General features: G+C 44.7%; 1 protein-coding gene across 4 annotated transcripts in view; it reads left to right on the forward strand.

Annotated features, from left to right (window-relative positions):
- The window catches only part of LOC126272310 (lachesin), an 853,630-nt gene that overhangs the window by 742,580 nt on the left and 98,387 nt on the right, over window positions 1–12,663 (forward strand). For all 4 annotated transcript variants that reach the window (XM_049975090.1, XM_049975087.1, XM_049975088.1 and 1 more), the window contains one exon: window positions 5,211–5,385. In XM_049975090.1, the coding sequence (XP_049831047.1) occupies window positions 5,211–5,385 (175 nt within the window). The remainder of the gene's footprint in view (window positions 1–5,210; window positions 5,386–12,663) is intronic.

The following is a 12,663-nucleotide window of genomic DNA, read 5'->3' on the forward strand; positions in this document are numbered from 1 at the left end:
CCTTAGGTTAGTTAGGTTTAGGTAGTTCTAAGTTCTAGGGGACTGATGACCTCAGAAGTTGTCCCATAGTGCTCAAAGCCATTTGAACCATTATTTTGTTTCCTTACGATGGAATAACAAATCGAAAATCGATAGAAAAAAACACGAACTGGTGTTGTTGTTTATCCTTATACCCGGCGTACCGTGAGGAATTATCAGTATTCAGGTATATCATTGAAACAAAAATGTCTAGTTAGCACGGGATCTAAAATGCATGAGCGATAAGTAGCTCATCTGTTTAGATACTGTAAACCCAGTCTCTTCTACAGCGAGGTCTTTGGTTTCCATAATTTGGTAGGTGGCAATACATATGAAAACAAGAAATAACTCTAGTAAAAATGGGCTCTAAAGTGCATATCTGAAGAACTACGAGCCCTCGTTACTGTTCGCTACTGTGAAACACATGTCTTCTACTGGACAAGTGCTGATAGCTCTTATGCTATGCGTTTTAGAGCCGATGTTTACTAGACAATTGTTCTTTATTGTGGTCCATTAGCGCTTCTCGGTTGAAAGTTGACAACATTGCTGCGAGCTGTCAGGGATCTTCTTACACTGTTTCGACTACAGTTACAATCTTACGACTGCAAGAGAACTTTATTTTAAGGAGAAAATAGGTACTCAGTTACATCAGTAACAGAAAACTTGGTCGCAGCTTTTTTTCAAACAGAATCGGCGATGACTGCACCAGATCTGGTTGATTCTATGGTGACGATGTCGCGTAATGCTGGTATTTACAGACGCTTCGCTGAAAATGAGGTCTCAAAATCAGTTAATAATGTGATGCAGGTAATGATTAGAATTCTCTGTTGCCGCAGATATTGTAGTGAACTTGATGTCGCTGTATTTCAGTAACAGTGTGGGCCCAATTTGAAATACTCCGCAATTAGGTATTTACGGAGTACTATACAATACTCCATACCCTACAATGCCCTATTCTGGAACACCGACGAAACAGTTTCAGTTGTATCATTGACACGACACTGTTCTAGGCGTAATCACATCAAAGCATAGTCCTCGAAGTGTTCAAACCTAACATAGTGCACACACAACGTTTCACCAGGGAACCACCGATTTGCGTCCATTGCTCACGCGACAACACCCAATCATCTCGAGGCAGGGAAAAATCCCTGACCCCCTCGGGAATCGAACCCGGGGAAACGAGAACGCTGCCCCAACACCACGAGTTGCGGACGCCATACAGAAGGATCATGTCGGTGTGTTCTGCAAACTTGTACTCAGCCATGTTGCTCTAACACTCACTGACACGTGAATGAGGTTCTTACCAGGTCAAATGATATCAGCTAATCCGACGCATCCCCCCCCCCCCCCCCACACACACACATAATAACAACCCTGTTGCATACCTACCTATCAAACATGTTTTCAAACAGCTGCAGCACGGAAACAGTTAGTTTCCGGACATGGGTTCCTATTCTAAATACTGGGTGATCAAAAAGTCAGTATTAATCTGGAAACTTAATAGACCACGGAATTATGTAGATAGAGAGTTAAAAAATGGCACACATGCTTGCGATGACATGGGGTTTTATTAGGAAAAAAAAACAAAGTTCCCAAAATGTCCGACAGATGGCGCTGGACAGCAAAACGCCAGTGACTTCGCATGACAATCGTGTATGAAAGGAGCTGTAATGAGAGAGAGAGAATCAGATGCGCCAGCAGTCGCAGCATGTTGACGTTACCTGAAATGGTGCTTTTAGTGAAGCTGTATTATCAGAATGGGGAATGTGCTAGTTCAGCGTTACGATCCTATCGCAATACGAAGGGGATTCGTACAAGTAAAGGTCCGTTGACAAATTCAGCTGTGACGAGAATGATTTCGAAGTTCGAAGCCACGGGTTGTTTAGACGACAGACCCCGTAGTGGCCGACCGAGCACAAGGCGTAATGCTGCTGAGAAAGTTCAGGAAGAAATGGAGACTGTAGCGGGTTCGTCCATGCACGGGGAAGTCAGCGCTCGTGCAGTCGCACGTCGCACCGGCATTCCATACAGTACTGTTTAGTTTGCACTGAGGCGTGACCTCCGATACTATCCGTACAAAATCTATCGGCATCATGAATTGTTACCTGGCGATTTGGTGAAGCGGAGGGCATTTGCGGTGTGGGCGTTTCAAAAGATGGCGGAAGATGACGATTGGTTGAGTAACGTGTTGTGGACCGACGAAGTTCATTTCACTCTCCGAGGGTCTGTCAACGCCCACAACTGCAAAATTTGGGCTACCGAAAATCCTAGAACTGTCGTGGAAACTCCATTGCACAACGAGAAAGTCACGGTATGTGTTGAATTTACCACATCTACCGTTATCGGGACTTTTTTCTTAGAGGAAATGCGTGATTGTGGTTTTGTAACTGCTGCCGTGACGGGTGAGAGGTACGCCGATATGTTACAGAATCGCATCAACCCCAGCCTGCTGGAACGTATGATGTTTATGGAGGAAGGCGCTACACCCCATATTGCTAGACGCGTGAAAGATCTCTTGTGCGCGTCGTTTGGTGATGATCGTGTGCTCAGCCGCCACTTTCGTCATGCTTGGCCTCCCAGGTTCCCAGACCTCAGTCTGTACGATAACATAAACATAGCCAAAACATTGGAGACAAACAAAAATTACGGGAACGGAATGTTGTGTGAGGAGGGCTATGCGAGAGGCGTTCAATGAATTCGAAAGTAAGGTTCTATGTACTGACTCGGCAGAAAATCCCAAGAAATTTTGGTCCTATGTCAAAGCGGTAGGTGGATCAAAACAAAATGTCCAGACACTCTGTGACCAAAATGGTACTGAAACAGAGGATGACAGACTAAAGACCGTAATACTAAATGTCTTCTTCCAAAGCTGATTCACAGAGGAAGACTGCACTGTAGTTCCTTCTCTAGATTGTCCCACAGATGACAAAACGGTAGATATCGAAATAGACGACAAAGGGACAGAGAAACAATTAAAATCGCTCAAAAGAGGAAAGGCCGCTGGACCTGATGGGATACTAGTTCGATTTTACACAGAGTACGCGAAGGAACTTGCCCCCCTTCTTGCAGCGGTGTACCGTAGGTGTCTAGAAGAGCGAAGCGTTCCAAAGGATTGGAAAAGGGCACAGGTCATCCCCGTTTTCAAGAAGGGACGTCGAACAGATGTGCAAAACTATAGACCTATATCTCTAACGTCGATCAGTTGTAGAATTTTGGAACACGTATTGTGTTCGAGTATAATGACTTTTCTGGAGACTAGAAATCTACTCTGTAGGAATCAGCATGGGTTTCGAAAAAGACGGTCGTGTGAAACCCAGCTCGCGCTATTCGTCCACGAGACTCAGGGGGCCATAGACACGGGTTCACAGGTAGGTGCCATGTTTCTTGACTTCCGCAACGCGTTTGACACAGTTCCCCTCAGTCGTTTAATGAACAAAGTAAGAGCATACGGACTATCAGACCAATTGTGTGACTGGATTGAGGAGTTACTAGATAACAGAACGCAGCATGTCATTCTCAAGAAGTCTTCCGAAGTAAGGGTGATTTCAGGTGTGCCGCAGGGGAGTGTCATAGGACCGTTGCTATTCACAGTACACATAAATGACCTGGTGGATGACATCGGAAGTTCACTGAGGCTTGTTGCGGATGATGCTGTGGTGTATCGAGAGGTTGCAACAATGGAAAATTGTACTGAAATGCAGGAGGATCTGCAGCGAATTGACGCATGGTGCAGGGAATGGCAATTGAATCTCAATGTAGACAAGTGTAATGTGTTGCGAATACATAGAAAGATCGATCCCTTCTCATTTAGCTACAAAATAGCAGGTCAGCAACTGGAAGCAGTCAATTCCATAAATTATCTGGGAGTACGCATTAGGAGTTATTTAAAATGGAATGATCATATAAAGTTGATCGTCGGTAAAGCAGATGCCGGGCTGAGATTCATTGGAAGAATCCTAAGGAAATGCCATCCGAAAACAAAGGAAGTAGGTTGCAGTACGCTGGTTCGCCCACTGCTTGAATACTGCTCAACAGTGTGGGATCCGTACCAGATAGGGTTGATAGAAGAGATAGAGAAGATCCAACGGAGAGCAGCGCGCTTCGTTACAGGATCATTTAGTAATCGCGAAAGCGTTACGGAGATGATAGATAAACTCCTGTGGAAGACTCTGCAGGAGAGACGCTCAGTAGCTCGGTACGGGCTTTTGTTGAAGTTTTGAGAACATACCTTCACCGAGGAGTCAACCAGTATACTGATCCCTCCTACGTATATCTCGCGAAGAGACCGTGAGGATAAAATCAGAGAGATTAGAGCCCACACAGAAGCATACCGACAATCCTTCTTTCCACGAACAATACGAGACTGGAATAGAAGGGAGAACCGATAGAGGTACTAAGGGTATCCTCCGCCACACACCGTCAGGTGGCTTGCGGAGTATGGATGTAGATGTAGATGTAGATTGGCTTTGGGGTTACCTGTAGTCGCAAGTGTATCGTGATCGACCGACATCTCTAGGGATGCAGAAAGACAACATCCGATGCCAATGCCTCACCATAACTTCGGACATGCTTTACAGTGCTCTTCACAACATTATTCTTCGACTACAGTTATTGTTGAATAATGATGGTGGACATATTGAGTATTTCCTGTAAAGAACATCATCTTTGCTTTGTCTTACTTTGTTATGCTAATTATTGATATTCTGATCAGAAAAACCGACATGTATCGGTCATTTTTTGAACTTTTCTATTTTTTTGGTCCTAGTAAAACCCCATGTCATTCCAAGCATGTGTGTCGATTTGTACCTCTCTATCTTTATTATTCCGTGATTTATTCAGTTTTTAAATTTATATTGACTTATTAATCACACAGTTTTATGAACTCATTCGCCTCTAAAGGTCCAAGAAGTTTGCAACGGGAATTTCCAAACACCCTGTACAGACTTCCTACAGCTATACTTTTTTTTACAGTGCTTCTAGTTGCAGAGTGCCGGTACTGGCGGTAAGGGTAGTTGTGGGCAAATTGTAGAGTTCGGTTGTTCAGGAAATAAAAATTGCCGTGTTCGTGTGAAGTGTCTCAAAGTTGTTGATTTTAGACACGCAAGCATGGAGCTGTTATCAAGTCATCGTCAACGTACAGCAGTTGACCGTTGCACCAGATTAGCAAGTGACGTGCTGGGTTTCTGTTGCAGCTGATGTGGTACCAGGACAACCTGATGCTGGACCCGACAGAACGCCGCTCCATGGAGACGCGTGGCAACAAACACACTCTGACCATCAGAGACGTGCAGGCCACCGACTTTGGCAACTACAGCTGCGTCGCGGAAAACTCCCTCGGCCGCGCTAAGAAGTATATGGAACTCTCGGGTGAGTCTCTCTACTTGTTGTTCTACATACTTACTCGCTTTGCCCTAGTTACATTGCATTCTATGCATAATTATTCCCTGAGATGAATTCCCAAGGGACTAGCCGGCCGGAGTGGCCGAGCGGTTCTAAGTGCTACAGTCTGGAACCGATCGACCGCTACGGTCGCAGGTTTGAATCCTGCCTCGGGCATGGATGTGTGTGATGTCTTTAGGTTAGTTAGATTTAAGTAGTTCTAAGTTCTAGGGGACTGATAACCTCAGAAGTTAAGTCCCATAGTGCTCAGAGCCATTTGAACCATTTGAACCCAAGGGACTCGATATTCTGAATACATTATTTCGTTTACGAACAAGGCAGATGAGGGCTCAACTTTACATTAAATGCCAATACTACCCGTTTTCGTCAGACCCAAATTAGACTTACGGCTAAATGTAAAACGCATATCCACTTTATTATAGCAAGGAAAATATCTCTCACTGATATGGTGTAAGAACTTTTCTGTCTTCGTACTTACTGAAAAATATTGTAAGTGAAGAAGCAGTCTCACAAATGGAATAATTCTATATTGCTATTTAAAAGGACTTTTTTCATATTACCACATGAGCTGTGAGCAGATAAACTTTCATTATTGTGCAACTAGTTTCGACTTTTTGTCATCCCGTGGCCAACTGAACAGCTCAAAGCGGTATCAACCACGGATGTGATTACAAAGTATGCTAAGCAAATTGCTTACACTGTCTTCGCAAATGAGCCTGGTGAGCGACCTGACATCATTCAACACCGAAACAAACTGAAATTCGACTCAATGTGCCGTCTGTTTATGTACCAGGCAAGCAATGTCGAACTAATGTATGTAACGTGTAGCATTGAAGTTCAAGGCTCAGAATATATCTGTTTTAACACCTATACTACGTACAATTTTAATATATACACTCCTGGAAATTGAAATAAGAACACCGTGAATTCATTGTCCCAGGAAGGGGAAACTTTATTGACACATTCCTGGGGTCAGATACATCACATGATCACACTGACTGAACCACAGGCACATAGACACAGGCAACAGAGCATGCACAATGTCGGCACTAGTACAGTGTATATCCACCTTTCGCAGCAATGCAGGCTGCTATTCTCCCATGGAGACGATCGTAGAGATGCTGGATGTAGTCCTGTGGAACGGCTTGCCATGCCATTTCCACCTGGCGCCTCAGTTGGACCAGCGTTCGTGCTGAACGTGCAGACCGCGTGAGACGACGCTTCATCCAGTCCCAAATATGCTCAATGGGGGACAGATCCGGAGATCTTGCTGGCCACGGTAGTTGACTTACAATTTCTAGAGCACGTTGGGTGGCACAGGATACATGCGGACGTGCATTGTCCTGTTGGAACAGCAAGTTCCCTTGCCGGTCTAGGAATGGTAGAACGATGGGTTCGATGACGGTTTGGATGTACCGTGCACTATTCAGTGTCCCATCGACGATCACCAGAGGTGTACGGCCAGTGTAGGAGATCGCTCCCCACACCATGATGCCGGGTGTTGGTCCTGTCTGCCTCGGTCGTATGCAGTCCTGATTGTGGCGCTCACCTGCACAGCGCCAAACACGCATACGACCATCATTGGCACCAAGGCAGAAGCGACTCTCATCGCTGAAGACGATACGTCTCCATTCGTCCCTCCATTCACGCCTGTCGCGACACCACTGGAGGCGGGCTGCACGATGTTGGGGCGTGAGCGGAAGACGGCCTAACGGTGTGCGGGACGGTAGCCCAGCTTCATGGAGACGGTTGCGAATGGTCCTCGCCGATACCCCAGGAGCAACAGTGTCCCTAATTTGCTGGGAAGTGGCGGTGCGGTCCCCTATGGCACTGCGTAGGATCCTACGGTCTTGGCGTGCATCCGTGCGTCGCTGCGGTCCGGTCCCAGGTCGACGGGCACGTGCACCTTCCGCCGACCACTGGCGACAACATCGATGTACTGTGGAGACCTCACGCCCCACGTGTTGAGCATTTCGGCGGTATGTCCACCCGGCCACCCGCATGCCCACTATACGCCCTCGCTCAAAGTCCGTCAACTGCACATACGGTTCACGTCCACGCTGTCGCGGCATGCTACCAGTGTTAAAGACTGCGATGGAGCTCCGTATGCCACGGCAAACTGGCTGACACTGACGGCGGTGGTGCACAAATGCTGCGCAGCTAGCGCCATTCGACGGCCAACACCGCTTTTCCTGGTGTGTCCGCTGTGCCGTGCGTGTGATCATTGCTTGTACAGCCCTCTCGCAGTGTCCGGAGCAAGTATGGTGGGTCTGACACACCGGTGTCAATGTGTTCTTTTTTCCATTTCCAGGAGTGTATTACAAGGGCTATGGTTTTTTCTACCTCCTATCGGCCGTGAGATTAAAATTACAGTGAAAATTCGGTGAAGCTTTTCGCAGGTGTGTTGCTCGTCTGTCTCGTCACGTTGCAGCTTTCAGTTCTGAGCACCTGGATGTCTAGGGGAATAGTGTCTTCCGTCAAGTATGAAATGCCTGCTGATGTGTGGTATCGATAGCAACGCATAGTTTTAAAGGTTGACACTACCACGATACACAGACGACAGCGCCCTCTAGCCGGTGCTGTCGAGTTCTGCTTCATCCATTTTCATCAGGTGCAGCAGGCCGGGAAACTTCGCTTCAGTTTGCTCTCCATACGACGGGTCGATGACTTCGCCTCTGTACAAGTTATGTGTTCTTTCTTGCACCAGTAAACCATTTTTAAACTCACTGCAGTACCGACGTAATTTTCCTGCTGCCGTGCCTACCCACGCGCCGCCTCCCAGGCGGGATACAAAATGATGGGTTTTGTCTGATTTTGTACAGCCAACGTAATAAAATGTTGTCCATTTATTTCTTCATAATAGTTCCGTCCATTTGAAAAAATATGAACATTGGCTGCAGCAAAATAACTTTTTATATATATATATAAAACATCTCTTACTAAAACTGGAAAAAAGTTTACAAGCATTCCTTTCAAATGGAAATATTGTACTACCTTGTCGTCATAAAATTCGCCTATTAATTTTGGCTAGTTCAACATAAGTGAAATTCATCTATGGATGTTGATGGTTCAAAGGGGTTCCGCTCCTTCTGTCACAATTGTTAAGAAATTTGCAGCCAACTTCAGACGTCCCTTACTCTCCTTGTAGGCGATAAGGAAGGGCTAAAATAGTTGATCCTACAAACAAATCGGAATAAATAAACAGAAAACTGTATGCATGCCTCATTTGTTGTAATAATGGTTCAAATGGCTCTGAGCACTATGGGACAACATCTGAGGTCATCAGTCCACTAGAACTTAGAACTACTTAAACTTAACTAACCTAAGGACATCACACACATCCATGCACGAGGCAGAATTCGAACCTGCGACCGTAGCGGTCGGTCGGTTCCAGACTGTAGCGCCTAGAACCGCACGGCCACTCCGGCCGGCCATTTGTTGTATCTTGACAGAAAACAAACATGAACATACTTTTATCAGTAATATTTGGTTCGTTTAATAAAGAATTCGAAAGACTTAGTGTATCACTTAATAACTGTGGATAAATTACAAAGCTAAAGCTTTAATCTTGTGTCGATGCACCTAAAAAACTGAAGTTATTTGGGCTGCAGGAAAGATTACGTTAATTATTTACCGGAATAGTTACTTCTTATTGGTTACCCTGCATACGATGAAAGGTAATTCTAGAACTACGAAAATAATCTGAGAAAACTCAAAAGTGAATACGCCACCTCTTAATGGCATCTGTTGACAACGCAACCGAAATCTTACGTCGCTATCTGCTGTACTTGCATTTATCTACTCGGATTGTGACCGCTGGTTGTTCGAAACCAGTAATTACTTTCTTCAATGCTTTTGTGATTGCCGTCGCAAGTTTTATGACTTCAAGGTAATGATCCAAGGAACATATCTGTGCCTAAGGCTTCGCCACCAAATGCCGCAGACGTCCTCAGAAACCATAAAGAGTTTGTTTCAAACTAAAAAGCCCAATGAAACAAGTTGTATCAAAGATTTTCAAGTCTCAAAATTTTCTGTTATGTTAGAAAAGAGAGAGAAAGATGCTATAGAAGCTTTTACTGAAGTACGTGAAATTTACCTTGCCTGGTAACCGTGTAGTTGAGCTCCTGAACAGAAATTGATGGCTATCAGATGATACTTTTTTTAAAGGTAATGCCTACAGCTTGTTGTGTAAGGATGCAAAAATCGTAAAAATTGCTTGTAGAGGAAGACACAGCAGCAACACAATTCCTGCTATTAGAGATTTAGTGTACCAGAAAACAAAAGTGAGCGTTCAAACTATCCAAGTTCTAAAAACAATAAGAAAGGTTCGGATGCTACAATACGATAGTGGAAGCAGAGTTGTTTCTCAGCCGAAGTTCCAGTTTTTGATTGTAGTAAGTAACATTTTACGGGGAAAGCTCACTTTTCTACGAAGGACTCGCATTTCAGAGGCTGACGTCCTAAGTATGCTAAATACTCTAATATCTTTCTAGAAGAGATCCCAATGGTGCGTTCTCTGGAACGTTCATCGTAAACACTGCAGTTCCACAAATTTCTTTTACCACATCAGAGTTCTCTGTCCGCCTTTCCAGGTACTGATTTGAAATATGTAGTGTTCCTCCCAGATATTTAGAAGACGTAACACGCAGCACTGGTTTATGTGTAATGCTTGAATCTGACACGTTCTGCTCATCTTACCTTACTGAATATGCGTCTGTACAACAAACATTTCTTTTGGAACTAATAATTCTGTTAGTCCATAACTTACTACTGTTTAAAATACTTAGCTACACTGACGGAAATAATCTCAACAACATAAAATATTTAATGTAGAGTAACGAAATTTCTGCAATATATCTGTCTAGGTAACATATTTAAATTACTAACGTTGCAAGTTCTTAGGAAGCGCGACAAAAGCCATTGCAAATATGAAATGATGGTATATTAATAGCAGGTACAACCGTCATGCATTGTGACGTACAAGTGCCGAATGTAAGTTCGCGGGAAAGTGTTACATGAATGTTGGACGTGGTCGGTCAGTTGTGGACAACGATGGAGTTGTCGTCCAATGACTGGAGATCGAGCTGGCCAAGGCAACATGTCGGTACTCTGTAGAGGATTTTTGGTTACAACAACGGCATGTGGTCGAGCGTTATTCTGTTGCAAAACACCTCCTGGCATGCTGTTTATGAATGGCAGCACAGCTGGGCGAATCACCAAAGTGACGTAAAAATTTGCAGTCATAGGCTTGGGATAACCACGAGGGTGCACTTGATGTCACACGGAATCGCACACAGACATTAATTCCAGATGTACGTTCAGTGTGTCTCGGTCACTGACTGATTGGTTCCAGGTGCCTCCTCCTACCCAACTCACGGCCATCACTGGCACCGAGCCAGAACCGGCTTTCGTCAGAAAACACAATAGACCTCCATCCTGCTCTCCACTCAGCTCTTGCTTCACATCACTGAAGTCGAAATTCTTGAACATGACTGTTTTCCCTCTTGCCTCGTGGCCCACCGCATCCCGGTATTCTTGTGGCCGTATATTCTCGCAACCACCGCTGCCAGCAGCCGTGTACAGTGGCTACTTTCCTTCTGAGTGTTTATGCAGGACCACAAAAGTAACATCCGGCTTCTCGTAGCCCTATTACTCGATCTCGTTCAAACTCAATAAGCCGTACATAATGGCGACTTCGTTGTCTTAAAAGCATTCTTGGCTAACATCAACTCACTACGTCCGTCCACAATCAACCCTTTCTACCGTTACAGCCCGTATTTCAAGCAAACCTGATTTGCATCCTCGTAGTGGCGCTATTAGGGACACTCTTATGCGAATAGCGCGAAATTTGAATAGAAGTCACCATTCAGATGCAGGTGCACGCCTACCTACAGTACTGGCCATTAAAATTGCTACACCAAGAAGAAATGCAGATGATAATCGGGTATTCATTGGACAAATGTATTATACTAGAATTGACATATGATAACATTTTCACGCAATTTGGGTACATATATCCTGAGAAGTCAGTACCCAAATCAACCACCTCTGGCAGTAATAATGGCCTTGATATGCCTGGGCATTGAGTCAAATAGAGCTTGGATGGCGTGCACAGATACATGTGGCTATGCAGCTTCAACACGATACCACTGTTCATCAAGAGTAGCGACTTTCGTATTGTGACGAGCTAGGTGCTCGGCCACCATTGACCAGACGTTTTCAATTGGTGAGAGATTTGGAGAATGTGCTGGCCAGGGCAGCAGTCGAACATTTTCTGCATCCAGAAAGGCCCGTACAGGACCTGCAACATGTGGTCGTGCATTATCCTGCTGAAATGTAGGGGTTCGCAGGGATCGAATGAAGGGTAGAGCCACGGGTCGTAATACATCCGAAATGTAACGTCCACTGTTCAAAGTGCCGTCAATGAGAACAAGAGGTGACCGAGACATGTAACTGCTGTTTGTGTATGAGAAATCGGTGGGAAACTTTCCTCATATCAGCACGTTGTAGGAGTCGCTACCGGCGTCAACCTTGGGTGAATGCTCTGAAAAGTTAATCATTTTGATATCACAGCATCTTCCTCCTGTCGGTTAAATTTCGCGTCTGTAGCACGTCATCTTCGTGGTGTAGCAATTTTAAGGGCCAGTAGTGTACTTTAGATTACCTGCTGGTTGGTGGAATTTTTTCCGTCAGTGTAAAATCTCGCGTGAGAAACGGAAGCTGCCTTGCAGCTGTAACAAGAATAAGGGCGATCTCAACGCATCTTTCTCTACTGACATAACACCATTTAAAGCATAATTTCTGAATGAAATTGTTGAACTTCTGATGAACCATAATTTGAAGCGTCTATTAACTACATGTTAGATTCTTAAGCTGATAATCGTTGCAGTAATTCGGTTTTCTTGCTAACTTTCCAGTGTTACAAATGCGCATGCCTGAAGTAATGGTTAACACCTAGTCATAGTTAGAAATGTGCATATTCTGCTACGTATTCGCGCTACATCGGCTTTCCTTTAGCGACCTACCCCAGTTGTCTCAAAGCACATGAATGAACTGAAGAAATGTTTGCAAAGTAAGACAAGTGTGGAATGTTGAGACGCTCATGGACTCCACTTTTATCTGACGGAATACAGGTGACTGCGAACAGTTCAGGATATTCAGGCGAGAATTTTTTTGCTGTGGTAGAATATTGACTAGACATTGATAAACTGTTCGCCAAGTGGAAAGACTGATGACTTGCGATTA

Source organism: Schistocerca gregaria, chromosome 5 (genome assembly GCF_023897955.1).
Source record: "Schistocerca gregaria isolate iqSchGreg1 chromosome 5, iqSchGreg1.2, whole genome shotgun sequence".
Lineage (NCBI taxonomy): Eukaryota > Metazoa > Arthropoda > Insecta > Orthoptera > Acrididae > Schistocerca > Schistocerca gregaria.